This window comes from Netta rufina (assembly GCF_964035555.1).
Source record: "Netta rufina genome assembly, chromosome: Z".
NCBI classification, from domain to species: Eukaryota; Metazoa; Chordata; class Aves; order Anseriformes; family Anatidae; genus Netta; species Netta rufina.
Genome location: NC_140126.1, coordinates 33,566,938 through 33,588,251, shown reverse-complemented (window position 1 = coordinate 33,588,251; position 21,314 = coordinate 33,566,938). Strand labels below are relative to the sequence as shown.

General features: G+C 37.1%; 1 protein-coding gene across 1 annotated transcript in view; it reads left to right on the top strand.

Moving 5' to 3' along the window:
- Nucleotides 1-21,314, top strand: part of PCSK5 (proprotein convertase subtilisin/kexin type 5) — a gene marked incomplete at both ends in the record, with an annotated part of 228,492 nt that overhangs the window by 90,336 nt on the left and 116,842 nt on the right. The window contains one exon of the mRNA XM_084305562.1: nt 14,561-14,773. Coding sequence (XP_084161688.1) covers nt 14,561-14,773 — 213 coding nt within the window. The remainder of the gene's footprint in view (nt 1-14,560; nt 14,774-21,314) is intronic.

Genomic DNA, 21,314 nt, shown 5'->3' with positions numbered 1-21,314 from the left:
GCACCTGGGATGGGGAAACCCTGGCTGCACGTACAGACTGGGCGATGAGACGCTGGAGAGCAGCCTAGAAGAGAGGGATCTGGGGGTTGTGGTAGACAGCAAGTTGAATAGTCGGCTAGTCGGGATAGTCGGCTGAATATGAGCCAGCAGTGTGCTCAGGTGGCCAAGAAGGCCAACGGCATCCTGGCTTGTATCAGGAACAATGTGACCAGCAGGGCTAGGGAGGTGATCGTCCCCCTGTACTCAGCTCTGGTGAGGCCGCACCTCGAGTACTGTGTTCAATTTTGGGCCCCTCGCTACAAGAAGGACATCGAGGTGCTTGAGCGGGTTCAGAGAAGGGCGACGAAGCTGGTGAGGGGCCTGGAGAACAAGTGCTATGAGGAGCGGCTGAGGGAGCTGGGCTTGTTCAGCCTGGAGAAGAGGAGGCTCAGGGGTGACCTTATCGCTCTTTTTAGGTACCTCAAGGGAGGCTGTAGCGAGGTGGGGGTTGGTCTGTTCTCCCACGTGCCTGGTGACAGGACGAGGGGGAATGGGCTTAAGTTGAGCCAGGGGAGTTTTAGGTTAGATGTTAGGAAGAACTTCTTCACTGAAAGGGTTGTGAGGCACTGGAACAGGCTGCCCAGGGAAGTGGTGGAGTCACCATCCCTGGAGGTCTTTAAAAGACGTTTAGATGTAGAGCTTAGGGAAATGGTTTAGTGGGGACTGTTAGCGTTAGGTCAGAGGTTGGACTCGATGACCTTGAGGTCTCTTCCAACCTAGAAGAGAGGCAGGAGACCTTTTCTCCATTAACACTAGTGACAGGACCCGCGGAAACGGGGTTAAGCTGAGGCAGGGGAAATTTAGGCTGGACGTCAGGAGGGGGTTCTTCACAGAGAGGGTGGTTGCACACTGGAACAGGCTCCCCAGGGAAGTGGTCACTGCACCGAGCCTGTCTGAATTTAAGAAGAGATTGGACTGTGCACTTAGGCACATGGTCTGAACTTTTGGGTAGACCTGTGCGGTGTCAAGAGTTGGACTTGATGATCCTTAAGGGTCCCTTCCAACTCAGGATATTCTATGATTCTATGATTCTATAAATAAATAAATAAATAAATAAATAATAAGATAGTTTATCTTTAGTGCACATTATTCCAATTAACAGCTCATGCAGGGTGTTTTAGAACTATTATTATTTTTAAATCTGCTGAGCTAATATGATTACTTCTTCCAAATCCTGCACAAAATAACAAAGATAAATGACTGTACAGTTTTTCCATAGAGTTCCAGAGAGACAGCACATGCCATAAATTGAAATAGACAAATCTATTTAAAGAAAGGATACTGAGTAATAACTGAATTTATGAAATGAAAACCTAAACCACAAGTTAAATATGCTTTTATCATTCTGCCCAGGATCCAGGTAAAGGAAGAGGAAGCCAATTTTTAAACCTGTCTTGAGTACCATTACTTTCTGTCATCTTCAGGGTATTTTGTTTAATTCTATTAAATTTGCATACTTGGGTTCAAAGAGAAACCTTGAAGACTTTGCAATCAAACAATTTCTATGCAAATATAAAAGCTCCCTTTATATTATGGTTCCAGTTGACAATGTTCTTTTCTTGGTAATAGTGTACTCATAAGGATAGAAAATTCTGGGAGACTTGTGTCTTAAATACTAATGCATAAGAAGTCACCTAATAATCTCAGAAACAATTCACCCATAATAATGCAGAACAGCAGAACAAAGGTCAATATGTCCAAAGGTAACATATTCAATAAAAGATTAGGTATGTGATGTCACATCTCACCCTGTGTTCAAGAACAAACATGCTTAGCATGACTAAACATGATTGTGGCCAAGTCATATGATAAGACTTTGCTGGGTCTGAGACAAAAGGGAGAACACAAAACCCCATCCTTGATTCAGATAAATAAAACCAAATTACTTTTAAATTTTAAGGTATCTGCCTGTATCTCACAGGCTTTAAGCCCAATGTTATAACCACTTTAGAGATTTATATTCTCTGATTCATGGCTCCAGGATACAGCATTGTAACTAGTTAATTTTTTGTTCCTACAAATAAGCGTATTCTAGGATCAGTTTCAACATCATTTGGGGAATAATGCATTTCAGATATTCTGACTTGTTTTTTCACTGTTGTTTGACAAGGACCTAATAGTTAACTTTCTGGAGAATGTGATCCCTGATTATGTTTTATGGAGCAGAGTTTCAAAGAGCTACTTATCTCACCCCTCCCAGCATCCCACCAACTGCATGTTTAGCATTATTTGTTGTGAGGTATGCATAAGGTAGTCAAAATCAGTGACAGGTCATCCTTAATAAAAACTAAGAGGGCAGATAGGCAGTGAAATCTACATGGGAATTGTTGGCTTTCTGCCTGCATCAGCACAGGAGACTTCATTTTATTGCCATGACACCATTCTGTTTAGCAAGCTGGACACAAGCCAAAATGTTTGACGGACATTAATGATCAGATGCTGTGTGGCTGAACTTCTTGTGAGAACTTGGCTTGGTGCCTTCCCTCCCATCATCACTGCCCCTTCTCATCTCTCTCGCTTCACCAACTTTGGCTGCAGAGTGTGTTCAAAGTGTTTGCTGGGAGTGGAAGGCTTACTTACAATCACTAAACAAGCCTCCTACTCTGATGGAAGAGAGAGAAAGGGAAGAGAAGCAAAAAGAACAGAAGGGAAGGCAAAGGAGAAGAAAAAAATAATTGAAATTCACATTTTTATTATTATTGCTGCTATTAATAAATGTCTCTACTCCAAAAATGGAAGAGATTGTTCAAAATTTTCAAGAGTTCAGGACCACGTTTGTTGCCTGTGTTTTGCCGTGGATAGATTTCTCTTACATTTATTTAAAAAAGCTATTGGCTTCTCCTGTCATCACATCTCTGCATCATTTTGAGTAGGATGTGTTGCCTATGAAAAGAGGAGTTACTCTGTTCTGCTTTGCTAGAACATTACACTGTAAAAATCAAAGACAAATTCCTGCAAGGAAACTTCAAAAAACAATAATTCTCAAAATAACTTACAAAATAGCTATCATTTTATACACTGAAATATGATTCATAGAAGTTAATGCCATATTTTTTTTAAACTGTGTGTTGTATTTGTTCACCCTTTACATCAGTAGTCTATGACCAAATGAACACGTAGCTATTTGTATGTTAAACTCGGATCATACATAGATAACATCTGCATGCACAAGAGTTCCTGCACAGCTCTAATTAGTTGCTCAAAACCTACTCACTGAAGACTCACTGTCAGAATTAGTGTTGTGCTTGGGTTAAGGATGCAAAAGATAAGACTTCCAGTATGCTCATGTAACTTCATGTTATGTCCTGGCATTGGCCTGTTACATGTATTGCATATATGCTGTGTATGCCTGTTGTATCTATTATTCAGGATATAATAGTGTATTTACTTCAACAGAACAAGTTAAAGTTTGGGTATCTTTGTAGTACAGGGGGAGATTGACTGTGTACCAAAACCGGAGAAATGGTATTGAGTTTTACTATTGTAATTCTGCCTTCTGATAACATGACGCTGTACTGTTGGCTTGCAACACTTATATTTCTGAAATAAGAAAAGACAATTATCAGTCCTCAACTGGCCAGCAACATGCCCAGATGGCAAAGAAGGCCGACAGTATCCTGGCTTGTATCAGGAACAGTGTAGCCAGCAGGACCAGGGAAGTGATCACCCCCCTGTTCTCAGCTCTGGTGAGGCCACACCTCAAGTACTGTGTTCAGCTTTGGGCCCCTCACTGCAAGAAGGACATCGAGGCCCTGGAGCTTGCCCAGAGAAGGGCAGCGAAGCTGTTGAAGGGCCTGGAGCACAAGTCCTGTGAGGAGTGGCTGAGGGAACTGGGGTTTAGTCTGGAGAAGAGGAGGCTCAGGGGAGACCTTAGTGCTCTCTGCAACTACCTGAAGGGAAGGTGTGGGGAGCTGAGAGTCTGCCTCTTCTCATATATAACTAGTGATAGGACAAGAGGGAATGGTCTCAAGTTGCTCCAGGGGGGGGTCGGGTTGGAAATTAAGAGACATTTCTTCTCAGAAAGATTAGTCAGGCATTGGCACGAGTTGCCAAGTGAGGTGGTGTCACCATCCCTGGGGGTATTTGAGGAAAAGTTGGATGTGGTGCTTAGGGACATGGTTTAGTGGGTGACGGTGGTAGGGCAATGGTTGGACCAATGATCTTGGAGGTCTTTTCCAACCTTATTGATTCTATGACTCTATTAAACCTGTTACGTCCACTGCTTTGGAAGTCACTACGTACCTTCATTATTAAAATAAGTAACTTATTGATCATCTAAATTTGTTATTTTCCTTTCCACTGTAAATTGCCTTTTCTGCTACATTTATGGTTTACCTTATGGTGTTAAAAATCTCCACCTGTAAGTAATTACAGATATTAGCCAAGTGATCTCTTGAATAAATTAAGTTGGAACATAAAGCAGGAAATGGACGTGTAGGTCATCTAGTACAGTTCACAGACATCATGTCCTGTAAATACATTCAGCAATTTCTATTTTAGAATGAATTAGAAAAAAATTCCCCCTCTATTTCTGCTGGGTAACTGTTTCGCAGCCATCACTAATGTATTTGTTAGAGATTGTCTTCTAAATTTTAGCGAGATTTTCTCACATGCAGTATTTGTCCATTTGTTGCTGTGTCAAAATTGTTCTTCAGCTTAAATAGTTTTTCCCCTATCTTTTTAGCATTTGACATATTTATAGAACACAGTCACATCCTCTCTCAGACTTCACTTTGCTGTGCTAAACAAGCCACTCTAACTTCTTAACATTTAAGCTGTCCGTCTCCTTGCTGTCCATAGTGGTGATTCCCTCCACGTCTTTCAACCTGAATTCTGTTCTTGAATGCGGGTAGTAGTAATTAGTAGATTCATTACCATTCTTTTTTTTTTTTTTTTTTTAATTTCAAAATCACCAAATAGCTTTGTTTCATTCTTAAAACACTCTGCTCATAACTTCCTCAACCCTGTGGATTCTGATTCCCCAGCACAGCCCACATCTCCAGTGCAGACATTTCCACTTCCAGCTTGCTGTAATATTAACTTTTATTTTGTTTCATTACTGATTCTTCAGAGTTCTATACATGCTTTGTAGAAACCGGATAGACTGATTCTAATTCATTTCTCTGCATAAAATAAGTTATCTGAAAATATCTTAAAAGGTTTATCTTGATTTCTAAATTCAGTGTGTGCTGCATTCCATTGACTTTGGTGCCTATTACTCCGTCCTTCAAAATCTGTTCTAAAGCCTTGAACAATAATGTTTTATATATTAATTTTCCTTCTGGTAGTCAGAATTTCCAAACCACTGTTCATTCCTGTAGTTCTTTTCTGAAGCACTTTCTGTTTCCCAGCATTATTTTTTCAAATGTGGATACCAGAATGGGGCACAGAATTTGCAGCTTTCTCTATGCAGCGATAATACTGTTTCCCTGCTCCCTGCACATATTCATACTCATTCTACTTAGAGATCCAAAAATCAGACTAAATTTTAGGGAAGCTCATTGCCAGCTGGTTATCTGCCATGACCCTAAACTGCCTTTAAGAGTCACCGTTTTCCAGGAGTTTGTCCACCATCATGTATTTGTTACCTACAGGCTTCATTTCCTTGTATGCAGCTAATAGATTTATATCAGGATGCCTTAATGTTTTTCCAAGTGTGGTTTATCCTTGATGTGATTTAGTCTTTTCCAAACTGAGAGTGCCCAGCAAAAATCAGGTTAGGTAACAACCTCAGCACATCGTTAAGCTAATAATTCTTTGGCCTACCTAGTTTGCACCCAGTTAGCAACTTTAAGCAGTCAGTAAAAGTAGAATTAGGGATATTACCTTCCAGGAAATGAAGTAGAGCTTGGGCTTTACTTCAGTGATACCTGAATGAATTATGATACTATGCATCTTATTTTCTTTTGGAAATATATAATCAAAACTAATCTTAAAATTCATCTCCTTTGCTTTATGGGGAAAGAGATTTTTTTCACAGAAAGTTAACATGTAGTAAAAAAATATATGCAGAAAAAGAAATAATGTACCAGAAATGTTCTTACATTACATTAACTGGAATATACAAATCCTAAAGGGCAGGAAACTTTGGAATGAGAGTTACAGGAAAATATACCTCAAAATGTCCAGTTTCCTTACAATGTCACAAAGTGTACTGGAAACCAAAACTGTTTAGTTACCTCATCCATTCTCACACATATATGGAAACTGTTATAACAAGCCAGAATAGCATTACTGTTTTTGGACTAGTTGTGAAAAGTGGCCTCTGATTTTGGGTGCCCAACCTGAAACAGGTGATATAGTTGAACATGAAAAACCACACCATTCATGATGTGGAATAAATCTTAGTTTGGATTGCCAATAGTCAAAAGCAGCTTTGGCAAAATGGGTCTCTTTCCATACACTTGAAGTATATGCATTTCAAAGAGAGACTTTTTGAAATATGAATGGAGTTGCTTATCCCCTTTCTTCACATGCTTCTAAGGACTTGAGCAACAACAGTGTCTACACAATTCTGTGTGTTACGCGGGAAGAAGTTCAGTAATTATCTTGAAAACCTGAAGCCTTCTGTAAGGAAGAGTTTAACGAGTGAAACAAGTCATATGGTTCTAGTAGACATAGCTTCCTCTCCAGTGTTTAATCACATGATAGTACAAAAGTAACCGCAACTGCCTAAACCTCTCCACAGAATGGGTGTTTGCATGTGAAATACATCCCTTACCTAGTCCTAACGCAGCTTTCTTTCTTACACAGTACCCATTTTCTTTGGTCATCTATTATTTACTAGAGATGCCTTGTCTTACAAAAAGTTTGGAAAACCTCTCTCTTATCTTATTTACAATACACAATCTATTTTATCCCAGTAACAATATCATCAACAGAAGTAATGATAATAAGGAGAGAGAGTCTAAACCAGAAGTGCAATTCACACAGCCCTTTAGCTGGCACTATTTTGTTTAGGAAAATGGGAAATTCATTCCAGCATTCCACAGGTTCAGATTTCAGGTTTCAGCCAACACTTCTTTTGGTTGCACTTTAAGCACTAATTACAGCTCTGTAGGGAATAACTTGGAGCTGTTTAAGCTGTTGTTCTAGTGAACAGTAAAATAAAATATATACAACACGCAAGGACGTATGTTGCAATGTTCCATTGATATATCCCAGTAATTACTGTGTTAATGTATGGATGCTTGTGGTTATTTGATACACTCTTCTTAATGCACACATAAAGTATTTTCGCACTTCAGTATCTTAAAGGAGTCATATCCTATTAGCTAATAAAATACATTTTCCTTCTTTCTGTTGTGATTAATTATTTTGTCTTTTCCTCAGTAAAGAAGTTGGTTCAGAAGTGAGCAAGAAGTTTAATTGCACTAGGAACAACTTGCTTTTTCAGGAACATAATTGTCTCTTATTATTAGTAGTGATAGATTTTTGCATTGTATATATATATTTTTATATGCTTGTTCTAGCACTAAAAAATTCTTTTTCGACTTTCTAGTTTTCTAGAAAAAAAAAACAACAAACAAACAAAAAACAAACAAACAAAAAAACAGGAATGATAATATGCAAGCATGGAACCTAATTTTTAAGCATTTCCCTCAAATGGGCATTTTTATTTATGTATGCCTGTTAGGCTTACTACTCGTTTTGTCATAGAGACTTTAGGCATACATTTTTAATGAATTGATACCCAAACATGACTTTTTCTGAAAATGTGGACATCTCAAGAGAATTCATGGCCTCAGAAATTTCTTCTTTTGTTTACAGCTTTTTTTCTTTTGATGTCCAAAGAGGATATTTTAATTATAAATACTTCATTGGACTATCTTATGATACGACTTCAGAGTTGCTGCCTGGGGCTCTCAATTTGCCATTATCTCTTTTGGACAGATGCCTGCTTCAGAGTGAGAGTGCTTTGCAGTCTACAGAAGAGCCAGATAGTTTTACAGGTGGTGTGCCAGACTGTTTTTTTTTCATTTTCAAATTAGAGGTTAAGTGTGCTGGTAGAAACTCAGCAGGGTCTGTGAGATGCTGCCTCTCAAAAGAAAAATTCTGCCAGTTGGCAGAACTTTGCCTCTACACAGGGCAATGGCATCCAGCATTCAGGGTATGCAAAAATCATTGGAATATGAAGAACCTACAAGAGGAGATGCTGCCTCTCACAGGTGCATATCTCAGGGTACTGTCTTCCTTGGTGCTTGGCCCTGTGGTGGCTATGCTTAAAATCATGCCTGCATAGTACTTTTTCTAGGTCACCAGAGTATGGACCGGTGTTCTGGAACTTCAGATCTGAACATTTCCACTCTAAGAATTAGTTTTTAAGGAAGAGTTCGTACCATAGGCTACTTTTTCCACTTCCCACTTCAGGATCAATCTCACTTCTCACAAGTATTAATTTTTGTTATTGGAAGCATTAAGTAACATTATTAGGTAGAACAGAGGAAATTAAATGTTTAGACTCCAGGTAAGGATAGGGTGTACTTCCTTTACTCTTTGTATTTTATTTGCATGATTTGTTTTGTGCTCATGTGTGTGGGCTTTCTAGTATACTGCTGCCAATTTACCTCTCCCAGTCTGCAGCTGCTGTACCTCTACTTACTCCAGGTCAGTGGTTCTGTCTTCTGCATTTCCTGCTCCTTCAGATATATTTTCCTGTCACTTGTTAATCACTTCCACAGAGAAAGCAAAACTCACCAGATAGACAGGGAGGGCTATTGGGGCAATCAGTTCCTATCCTACATCACAGGCAGGAAAGCATCAGGATTTGAAGCTGGATTAAGGCAGCTTGACTTGTAAAGCAGAGAATGAATGGCCAGTATAAACTTTGTAAAACAGTGTGAATAAATCTTGCTCTACTGGCTCAAACTACAGCTGGTAGATGGAAACTGTTTTTATTAGATGGAAGTGTGCTGGAAGCAACTTGCAAGTATGTGGTCTGCTAGTTGTCCTTAGCTTAATGTGTGAAGACCTCTACCTTATAATGGTACCTGCCAGTACCAGTAAGACATTCACTCTGAGATGTGTTTTATAGGTATACACACACACATACACAAATGCATACACTTGGAGCGTTGAATGTTCTTTTAATAGTGTTAGGAAATTCTGCAGATGTCATTATGAAAATGTTCATACTGGCTCTGGTTCTTGGCAGACTAACTCTTCCATGCTGTTGAACTGGAAAAAAAAAAAAAAAAAAAAAAAAAAAAAAAAAAAAGAGAAAGAAAAGGAGCATTCGTATCACATACCCCACTTGCAACTTGCTGACCAAGGAAAACAAAGTATTGGCAGAAAAAAAGTGAATGCCCCAAGATTCTTGTGCCATGCTTTTACAGGTGCAGTTTCTGACTTGGGGCGCTTTTGTCAATGACCTGAGTCCATTTCATTCAAGGTCAGCTGTGAGTGGAGAACACTAACTTTACCCAGGAAATGTGCTAGAAAATTGGGCTGAGACAACAGGTCAGTAGCAAGTCTTAGCTGTCAGTGAAAAACTTTTTTTCATTTCAAAATGGAGTAGGTGATTTTCCTTTAACTATGTGACATTTTATGCAATTTAAGAAAGCAGATAAAAGAATAATGGTCTGGTTCACTGAAATGGAAAAATACAGGACACCTTGCAGAGTTTGTGAGAGGGAGTCAACAGGTAACACTGCAAATTGCAGAGCAGACACAACAATGTGCCTACAAGGTGAGGCAGTGCATTTTTAAAATCATGGGACAGGAATTGATCATACTTTGCTGTACACCCATTCCACCCTGGTCCATGCCTCTGCTGTAATTCAGTAACTCTTTTAGTTTTGTCCAAGTTGTACCCATATGGTTTGTAAATGCACCTTTGCTTTTCAGTAATAAATGACACATGACTTCTTTGGCAGCTCAAGGCTTGACTTTTCATCTTGACACCCTTGGGCATCTGGCAGATGACAGATGATAGATTTAGACAAACAGTAAAAGCTACAGAGTGCCTTGCATGTGTGTTTATCTTAGCTTTGTAACACAGTCCAAATGTTATTTAACTTCATGTATTGAAAGGAGACCAATTGGGAAAGGCATTCGCATACAGTAGGACAGCTGATGTTGTTGCTCTAATTACTTGTTTAGTATAGTTGCTAACAAGTTTATCATTTCCTGAGCATGACTGGGTCTATTGAAATAAAGTAAGGTGTTTGGAGACAGGGAGGAGGAAACCAAATAGTAGTTTGACAATAGGCAGTAAATGTAAAACAGAACTTATTTACTTGACATATTATTTTGTTCAGGTCAAATTTATAATGCACACATAAAGCACAGGTTTGGTTTGGTTTGTTGTTGTTGTTGTTGTTTGTTTGTTTGTTTTTGTTTTTGTTTTTGTTTTTGTTTTTTTTAAGGTTACCATTTTCTTTGCCAAATAGATTTTAAGAATGAGATTTTTAGCACGTTTTCCAGACGCAAGGTAATGCTATTTTCGGAGAAATGCCGAGTTGTTAAATGTGCTATATTGCAGTGTATTAGGGAATGGGAGTTCTTTCTTTGTATGTATTAGAAAATATTCCTTACCATTAGTCAGTGCACCTGGTTCTTACTTTGTAGTGCAATGACAGAGATCTTAATATATTTACAGGAGGCATTAGTTTTTTAACAGATATTTTATATCAGTTTTTTACAAAAAATGAGCATGTAAAGGTAAACCTGGGTGCAAATGGCTATTATTTTTAAAGCCCAATGATTACTATTAAAATGTAAATGGGTGTTTATTATTTTTAAACACTGCATTGCAGAATTTTTAATATATGTGGGCATGTTTTCAGTAGGACTAAATTTTATGCCCAAAGAAGTATTCACATATCTTTCTCTGCAGCTCATTTTTTCATTATTAGAACAGCAGCATAAGTATGCATCTAAAGAAGTGTAGACACATTCTATGTGCAGAGAAACTAATAGTTCAAGGGTTGTGTCTGCAAAACTTACGCAAAGTACAGTCCTAACCTGCTGTGAAATGGTTTTCATTGTGAGTGGGACAAATCGTGTTATGCTGCTGCTTGCAGACTTTTCAGCCTGATGATGGGAAAAAGAAAAAAATAATAAAAATAATAAAAATAATAAAAAATAATAAAAATAATAAAAAATAATAAAAATAAACATAAATAATAAAAATAAATAAAAATTAATAATAATGATAATAATAATAATAATAATAATAATAATAATAATAATAATAATAATAATAATAATAATAATAATAATAATAATAATAATAATAATAATAATAATAAAAGACAGGTGGACTGTTAATGATAGTTGTTTTGTTTGTTTGATTGTTTTCTTATGCTTTAATCTTCTATGCATACTTTTTATATATATATATATACATATATATATATACATATATAAATGTCAGAGACAGACTTAGACAAAAAAGCCAAATATTTAGTTTCCATTTTTCTCCTCCTTGGATCTTTGGTTACACTACCCTGAACTCTCATTTTTTCTTTTTAGGTTGTGTTGGTGGGTTACTCTGAATTTCCAATTGGGTATCAATTTAGCCAAAAATACTAATACTTTGCTGTACATAGTACTTTGCTTTCAGGAAACACATATGAAAAAGATGAATCTAAAATTCTTCAGGAACACTTTTGAAAATTCATCAAAAGGTTTTGATAAAGTATTTTGTCTAGTTATGGAGATAGAAGTTCATTTGTGTGATATGCTTTGCAGTATCATTTCTACCTACCTATCCATGTATTATATTGTTGACGTGTATATATGTAGGAGAGATAATTTGTTTTGTAAAAGCAGTGTAGCACTAGACAGAAATCTGTAAATTACCCTGAAGCAAATGTCAGGATTGACAGACAAGTCAAAAATAACCATTTGGGAGACAGAAGAAGAAAGCAAATAATAATGTACTTCTGGAAAGCATTACATAATAGCAAGAGATGATGGGATCAAACCGAAACAAAACCAGTAAAAATCAAGCAGGAATAAAGTGCAAAGTAGAGAAGCATCATATCTTTAGCATAAACCTCCATCCCATTCCCTTCAGACATACAGAGTGTCCTAATTTCTGGCTTCCTGACCTGCTGGGATAGTAAATCAGTGAATATGCATGAAATAATCTTTCTGTTTATCCTTTCTCACATCTATCTCATCAAGTGTTTTCAATGGAGTATGAAGTAAAGATATACAAAGAGAGGTGACCATAAAGTAGAATGAAAGAGAAATGGTATGCAAACCTGTTCCAGTCCCATGAAGTTGCAAAGCACATCCCACTGACTTTGAGCAGCTCTGAATCAGACACTGTTGGCTGAGAAGAGCAGAACAAGAACCCCAGAACAAAACCAAAAGGGGTTTTCACTTGACAAATGTTCATAATGTGCTGAAGGAGCTGTAGGACAGGGATAGATTTTCACTTCAGAAAACTTGTCTCTAAAACAAAAAGAAATGTTACTATTTTGCATCTTTTTCATATGCGTAGTAGCTAAAATCAACTAAAGGAAGAGAAAGAAGTTGAAATATTTGTACTTCTTAGCTGGTCAGACTAATCTTGTCTGGAGAATGTGGATTTCGTAACACATTTAACTTGGCATACTGGAATTTTTTTCTTCACTTAAGATGTTTTCTTATTTAGTGAGAAGTTTCATGGCAGAGACATAACCTTAGGTAAACATTAGCAAGGAGAATTTTATATTTAACTTATATTGCTGGAGAAAAGAGTCTCTTCAGGTACTATGCTTTTATTAAACTCACAAAATGAAATGCATAAATGTTTGAGAACTGAAGCTTTGATTGTGAACTGTGAGGGATTTTTTCTTACATTGATTTACATTCTCAGCATAAAATGCCAAAATGAAACCTCTCTGTACATCTGGAGTAAATGAATCTTTGAATTGCTAATTGTTTAAGGTTGACCTAGTAGATGTCCAACAGCTGTCTTTATGTTATTTGTGGTACACAACTGCACTCTGTTTAGAAAAACAAACACTCCCCACATGGCCAAGCAATTAATTCATGCACACAAAAAAATGTTGTACACCATGTAACACTAATTTATCACACACAGGGAGAGCAGGAGAGGCAGCTACCTCTTACAGAACCCAGGTAGACATTACATGATGACTTGCAGACTAATGAGGTACAAATGAGACTGTTAGTTTAATTGTAACTTAGAGGGATGTTCCATTGCTTTGAGAGAATGTCATGTAAGAAAAGGTGATACAATTTAGCTTAATCAAAGACAAGTTTAAACCTTTGGTAAACATTTCTATATGAACACTATATATTATCTGCTGATAATTAATGCAGATCAGAAAGATGCATGGATTTGAATTTAATTCACCAGCATGAGTTTGCCTAGAGAACTAGTGCATGACCCATCCCTGGAGGTGTTCAAGACCAAGTTGGACAAAGGTGGCAACCTGTTCTAGAGGGTGGCCACCCTGCCCATGGCAGAGGGGTTGGAACAAGATGATCTTTAAGGTCCCTTCTAACCTAACCTAACCTAACCTAACCTAACCTAACCTAACCTAACCTAACCTAACCTAACCTAAATTCTATGATTCCATGATTCTATGAAAAGTGCAAATATAAATCAGGAAAAGCCAATTCCCATGACTGTGTATCAGTAATTCTCAGTTCCCATGTATCAACAACAGAGATTACTGACCTTTTTCACTTTTCACATCAATGCAAGAGTACTAGCACCACCAAAAATATGCATTTATTTAAACACTACATACCTTTGGCATGTTAAGAAAATGTCAAAAGGTTACCTAATTCTAAGTTCTCATTTCAAATTACAAATATGCCTAAGCAATTTGTCCAGCTATTCATATGTTTAAAATGTCTTGCTGAATTAATGCATTAGTGCTTAACTGTATGGATTTAAAAGTATCTTCTTTTTGTCCATTTTTGTTCATCTATTGTGTTGTGTACTTAGTATTTATAATGACCTAGGTGGGTTGGACTAGATGACCTGAAGTTCCTTCCCACCTCAGATGTTCTGTGATTCTGTGATTTATAGTGAAACCTATATAATTTCACCTTCTGTGAAACCATGACACCATGATTCACAGTATATAATGCTACCCAAACTATATTTAGTGTTACCAGGCAATTCAAGAAGAAACAGCTGACAGAACCCTAATAAACAAAAGGTGCCATGCATTACAAAAGGTTTTATTTTCAAGTATAATACTTCTTCTCCTGTTTCAACTCAATGTGATGTTTTAATGCCTGGTCTGTCTTAAGCACCTCTTTCTTAGTAAGGCTGAGCAGTACAGGTGCTGAGCAGCAGACACTGTATAAAAGTTATTTCTAAAGTTGTGTTCATCACACACATTTTCTGATTTTTTTTGGGGGGGTGGATGTCTCATTCTGAACTCTACTAAATCCTGCTTTTATTTCAGATTCTTCTCAGTGAGATAGTTTGTTTTATTGTTTTTCTCTCTTCAGATGTCTCTTAGGGACAAATACCTACTTGTTATGCAAGTGATGAGAGGAAAAAAGAGTTATGAATCAAATCTTCTGTGCTCTTTCCAAACAGGGACGAAGAGGATTAGGTTCAGTTTTTGTCTGGGCATCTGGAAATGGTGGAAGGAGTCGAGACCACTGCTCCTGTGATGGCTACACCAATAGCATCTACACTATCTCCATAAGCAGCACAGCTGAAAGTGGGAAGAAGCCGTGGTACCTAGAAGAATGTGCATCCACACTAGCTACAACATACAGCAGCGGAGAATCCTACGACAGGAAAATAGTATGTCTTTCAGTTTGGGGTTTGTGGTCTGCCACTTTGTGGGGATGGGGAGAGACAGATAATTTATTCTAATTAATGGGTTGCTTTTGGAAACAAGCATATGAGCACAAGTTGATTTTGCCCCAGTTTTTTTACTTGATTGATGGCACCACACTCCTTCAAGTTTCAAATCTGGTCATTTGAAGACAACGTGGGTACCCTTGCATTGCGCAGCCATTGTGCAGCAGTGCGGGTGTATCTGGTTCATAGTACATTTTTCCACTCACTAGTTGCTGCCAGCTCTGAGTGATGCTTTCAAAGATTCTGTTGCCATTGCCACCAAAATAATTTGTTTCATTACCTGTATCCTGCCTAACATCATCAGGCCTAAGAACATGTCCTCTTTTCTTTGGTTTTAAATCTAGTTACCATAGTTTTCATATTTTACATACATGGCATTAGCAGTTTTCCCACATGCCTCTATTTTCTCATATTTGTTTGAATCCAGTATCATTTGTCTTCTACATTCATTTGCACTCATTTATTAGAATCAGAGAGTCACAAAGTATCCCAAGTTGGAAGGAACCCACAAACATTATCAAGTCAAACTCCTAGACTCAACACAGAACTGAACAAAAATCAAACCATATGTGTGAGTGCATTGTCCAAACACTTCTTGAACTGTGGTGGTCTCAGTGATGTGAACCACTTCCATGGGGAGCCTGTCCCAGTTCCATGCCATTCCCTCAGGTCCTGTCGCCGTCCCCAGGGAGCAGAGCTCAGTGCCTGCCTCTCTGCTCCCCTCGTGAGGGAGCTGCAGGCCACCATGAGGCCTTCCCTCATCCTGTTCTGCTCTGGGCTGAACAAACAAACAGACCTTGGACACTCCTCATATGTCTTCTCCTCTAGACCTTTCACCATCTTTGTAGCCCTTCTTTGGACACTCTCAAATAGTTTTATGTCCTTCATATATCATGGCACCCAAAGCTGTACACAAATTGTTCATATTACTGCCAGTTCCTAGTTTCTGGTATATTGTGAGCAAGATTAAGCTCAGTGCTCTTCTTTCCCATATTGCTCCTCATCTCCTTCCTAAACAGTCTGTGCATCCATTTTCAATTATGTTCTCATCTTGGCTGGAAACTCCCCAATTGTTTTAATTCTGTTTGATAAAGTATCGATACCATTAGTGTTTTTACACTATGATATGTTTGCTTTTTAAAATTGAGTGCATTAGATATACTTTTCAGTGTTCAATAAAACCCTCCTTTTAGCCTTTTAAACTCTTCTGTTACTGTTAGTCTGGTTTGTTAATACTGTCTGCTTTTTTGAATTGAGTGCTCTCAATGTACTTTTCAATATTCAATTACACTACTCAATCTCGCTTTTTAAACATTTCTATTGCTATTAATTAGGTTTGTTAACAGTCTTCCTCCCGGCATATTTATTCTAGTGTATAACATATATCTTAATTTCTTCCTGAAGGTGTTTTTTTGTTGTTGTTTGTTTGTTTGCTTGCTTTTGTTTATTTGTTTCCACAGATGTCTTCCTAAGCACCAGTCTAACATTACTTTTTTTTGGTCCTTAGCAGAATCTTCTCTTGGTGCCAGTGAAGAGTTAAAAATTCTTGCAGCTATTTTTTGAAATAGTGTCTGTCTTGCCTTTCAGGACTGTGGGATGCTGACCATTCCTTCTTGGATTCTTCCTTATTATCAGATGATCTAATTTTTGTTTTAAACTTTTTCAGTGGTGCCGCTTCATACCAGTAGTTTTCCTGTTCTTTACTTACTTCTCTTCACAGAAACCTTATCTCTGTTCCTGGCATGTTTCTTGTTCTCCCTGATAAATAATAGCGAAGGACAGAAATTACTTTGTTTCCTAGCAGTCCTCACTTATGTAATTAAATTCCTTTTACTGTCCTTTAAAAGACCATCACTAACTTCCGTATGTTTAAGTGAAATTTATAATAAGGTCCGCAGAGACCTTGTGATTCTCCACTCTGAACTGTTGCATAGCCAAGTATATAGGACTTCCCTGAGTCCTTCAAATCCAGTAGCTATGGTCAACTCGACAATACACACAATCTTCCCTTCAAAGTTTCCAATGACAAAAAAAAAAAAAATCCAGTCAAGTCTAGTGGTAAGTGGTTTTAATTCTGCGTTGTTATTAAAAATATATGTATCTTTTTTTTGCTGTCTGAGCTCTTCTAGTTTCAATGTCTCGACATTACATTGTGTCACAGATATTATTGTTAGCATTAAGAATTTCTTCTCAGAAAGAGCAGTCAGGCATTGGAACAGGTTGGCCAGGGAGGTGGTGGAGTAACTCTCCCTGGGGATGTTTAAGGGAAGGTTGGATGTGGTACTTTGGGACACAGTTTAGTGGGTGATATTCATGGAGGGGCAGATGGTTAGACCAGATGATATTGGAGGTCTTTTCCAACCTTGCTGATTCTATGGTTCTATGATTCTGTGATTCTGTGATTCTATGAAGATTGCTCTAGTAGTCTAACATATTTCTTTTAAACCATGTAGCATGGTTAGGTAACCATGGTTAGGTAAATGATTTTAAGCTTCTTGCATGATTCTGCTTAAGGCATGTTTTCTTAAGAATCCTCTCTCAGCTTTGAGCACCCAGACTGGACACACCACTCAGGTGGTAATGGCATGAGTGCCAGATGGACCAGGAAATGTGGATCTGTAACTGCCAGATTTCACTTCTCTTAATACAGTAAGCCTCACTGAGACCTGTTAGCCTCACTGTCACATTACGTGTTCATCGCTGTGTGACAACCAAGTTGATTTCAGAACCACTTCTGGTCTTTTTCAGAATTGCTTCCTGGAGTTCAGGTGAGAGGGTAGTTATGGTCTCTTTATTGCACCATTTACCATTGGCTATACTCAATTGGCTATACTCAACCCAGTCCTGAGTTAACACTCCTAATTGAGTGTTAACTCAATTCAGACTAGCCCCCATCATCACTTTCTCCAGTGTTTCTACAAATGCAGCATTCATCAAAAGTTATCAGTGTTTTCACCTAAAAGCTTTAGGCCATATTAAGGTTAAGAACCAAATCTTAGAAGGCCAGATTAAAAACAAACCTCATTTATGATACGTGCTTTTAAGTATATATATTTTCTATAATTATAACAATATATATAATTTCTTCTGTATGCTTATATTTTGAGACTTTTTAATTATTTCACATGAAATGTATGTATTATGTATCATCTCTTAAATTTAAATCTTTCTTTTCTTTTTTTTTTTTTAATATGTGATATCACATTATTTGTCTTTCAGAATTCTAACTATACTACTTTCAACCAAAGTGCTGACCAAAAAAAAATACTGTGGCAATTTGGCAAGCTCTTTTTTCCAGCAGCCTATGTTATCATCATTGAATATGCTGCTATTTAATCAATTAACAGTTAGTTTAAATCTTGTATCAGTTGTTTTACATCAGTTAAAAGCTTGGCATTAACAAAAAAAAAAAAAGATGGAATTATTAGGGCAATAATGCTTGCCCTTTCAAAATATTGACACAGTGCTAGTTTTCCTTCAATATCCTAGAATATCTCCAGAGTTCAAAGACTTGATAAAATCAAAAATACAGTCTAACATGTTCACTTTCAAGCTCTTAAAAATATTTAGTACTTCCAAATTTTCTGATTTAAACTTGTTATTTAAAATAGCTATAAATAGGAAGATGATTTATCACTTTTGTATGCTCTGAAAACTTCATTTATTTTTTTTTCCAAAATGAGAACATTTGGTGAAATAATCATTTACTATAAATGGCTATTAACTATCCTATTATTTCTATACAATTAAACAATATCAGTTTTGGGGTTCTTTTGGTTCTGATCAATTTAAAAACATCTTTATTCTGTTCTTGTCCTATGCTCTCCACCAGCATTCCTCACTCTTTGTCCTTTGTCTTTCCTTGTCTTTCCTTACCACCTCTATGCACCTTCTATTTTTTATTCATTGCTACCCACTTTGTCTTTTATTCACTTCTATTTATTTATTTATTATTCCTTGTACCTGTCAATACTCGTTTCGTTGACCAATATATCATTGCTTTTTTTTTTTTAATATAGGAAAACATCTTTATGTTTCTCGGTCTTCATTTGTAGTTTTCTGCTTACCTGATTTAATGTTTGTGCATTCCTCTCATTTTTGAATAGCCATAGTTTTCTTGATATTTGTCTTTCACTCTTTTCAATTAGCATGGACTTTCTGCTTTTGTAGAATTACTATTCCAATAAAAGAACCTTGCTTATTTCTGACATCTCTCACTTTTGATTTATGTTAGAATCAAAGGCAAGAATTAAGACAGATAATTTTTTAGTTAACTGAAGTAATATAGTTCAGTTTTAGGATTTATGACCCTATGCTTATACTTGCAGTTTTTTGTTTTATCGTAAGGTTTTTTAAAAAGGCATCTTTTACAAATGAGAGATTAATTTTTTATAAAATGAACATATATTATCCCAGAATTAAGGAAATAATTAAGAGATTTTACATTAACTTTATTGAAAAGATTTAAAGATTGGCTTCTTCAAAAATATCCTTAATTTGGAGTCTCCATTTGAGATCTAAGACAAGTTATCAAGAGATAAGCAAAAATAACCTTAAATTGAATTAATCAGTTCTGTAGATACTGATTACTTTTACTAATCAGATCCTTCATTCGTCTGGGATGAATCCAGTTGCATATGCCAATTTTAGACTATTCCTACAAACCGCATTACTGGGCACACTGAATGATAAAAGCACAAGCATACTGAGCAGCCATAAGAATTAACCCATCTGTTGATCCTTTGTTTACTGGAACATAATTTGCATCCCAACTACTATTATGCAAAGCTACTTCAGTAGCTTGTGCCATAATATTCACTGATCTCACATGCTTGAATATGAGACTGTAAATATTCCATCCAAGACTCTTTTCCCTGTACTGTATTATCAACCAACTTCTGAAACAGCCTATATGAGAAGATTTTGCTGCTGGTACTTGTCATTCAAAGCCAGACAAGCCTGTTCCACCTCCTGACATTTTCAGTGGCAAAGCAGAACAGTGTGGAGCAGATGCAGTAAATAGCTTTGTGTTTGTGTTGTGTATAAAGCTACCCCCATAAGGATAATGACTGTGTACTTCTGCCATGCTAGACCCCTGGAGGAAAAGACATCACAGTGTGGAGTTAGCTCTTCAAAGTAAGAGTACTGAGCAATTTTTTCCAATACGTACACTCATGGACATTGCTCTCACCTGTTTGGCTCTCTTGCTCATAGACTATACAATCATTCTGAGAAAGATAATATAGCATCTCCATTCTCTTCTCCAACTTGTTAAAATCCAGTACTACAAAAGACCTATTAAACCCCATGTACCTTGGAAAGATGTCTTGGTCAAACATGAAGTAAAGAAAAGACAGAACTGAAAAATTTGAGGACAAAATTTTCCAACTGTTATAAAATGCTTAAAGAGTGTAGAGTAAAAAAGATGTGTGTTCATTTTCACTGTTGAATCACACATACTTTTCAGTGCATCACATTGCCCGTTTTTGTTCAGACTGCTGAGAGCCACAAAGATGATCAAGGGGATGGAGCACCTCTCCTATGTGTACAGACTGACATAGTCGGGGTTGTTTAGCCTGGAGAAGATAAGGCTCCAGGGAGACTTTATAGTGGCTTTCCTGTCCCTAAATGAGGCCTACAGGAAAAGTGGGGAGGAACTCTTTGCCAGAGAGTGTTGTGATAGGACAAAGGATAAGGGCTTTAAAGTAAAAGAGGGTAGGTTTAGATTAGATATATGGAGGAAATTCTTTACTCTGAGGGTGGTGAGGCACCTCAGGTTGCTTAGAGAAGCTGTGGATGCCCCTTTCCTGGAGGTGTTCAAGGCCAGCCTGGATGGGGCCCTGGACAGCCTGATCTAGTGGGAGGTGTCCCTGCCAATGGCAGGGGGGGTGGAATTAGATGATATTTAAGGTCCCTTCCAACCCAAACCACTCTATGATTCCATGACTCTACAAAATGCTAGAATAGAATTGAAAAATAGAATAAAAGGAAAGTTATATAGAAATATAACTGCTAAATATCAATTCTCAAAATTTTCTTATGCATATATACTTACATGCAATATACAAATCAGCCATTAAGAGCTCACCTTCTTGCCATTACACAAAAAGAATAACAAATTTGATCAATACGTTTGCTGGTTTGTGAGAGTGAGACTACTACATCCAAAATAGGAAAAAAAATATATATACAACTGCAGTAAATCAGGAAGAAGTCACCAGACATGGGATTTACTGTCAATATTAAAATAACTCATTTTTTATTTATTGTGATGTAACTCAGAACAAGTTCAGATATCGTAAGTTACTTCATGGCTGTAGAACAGAGATATGAATTCCTAGTTAAAGGACAATGCATGGCTACAATTTTATAGTGTCAGGTTACCCTGTTCCTTCGTATTTTTCAATTTATCCTCCAGTTTAATAGCTTAAGAATGTATTATAAAGTAGATAAGTAAACTATAACCAAATATTAATAACTC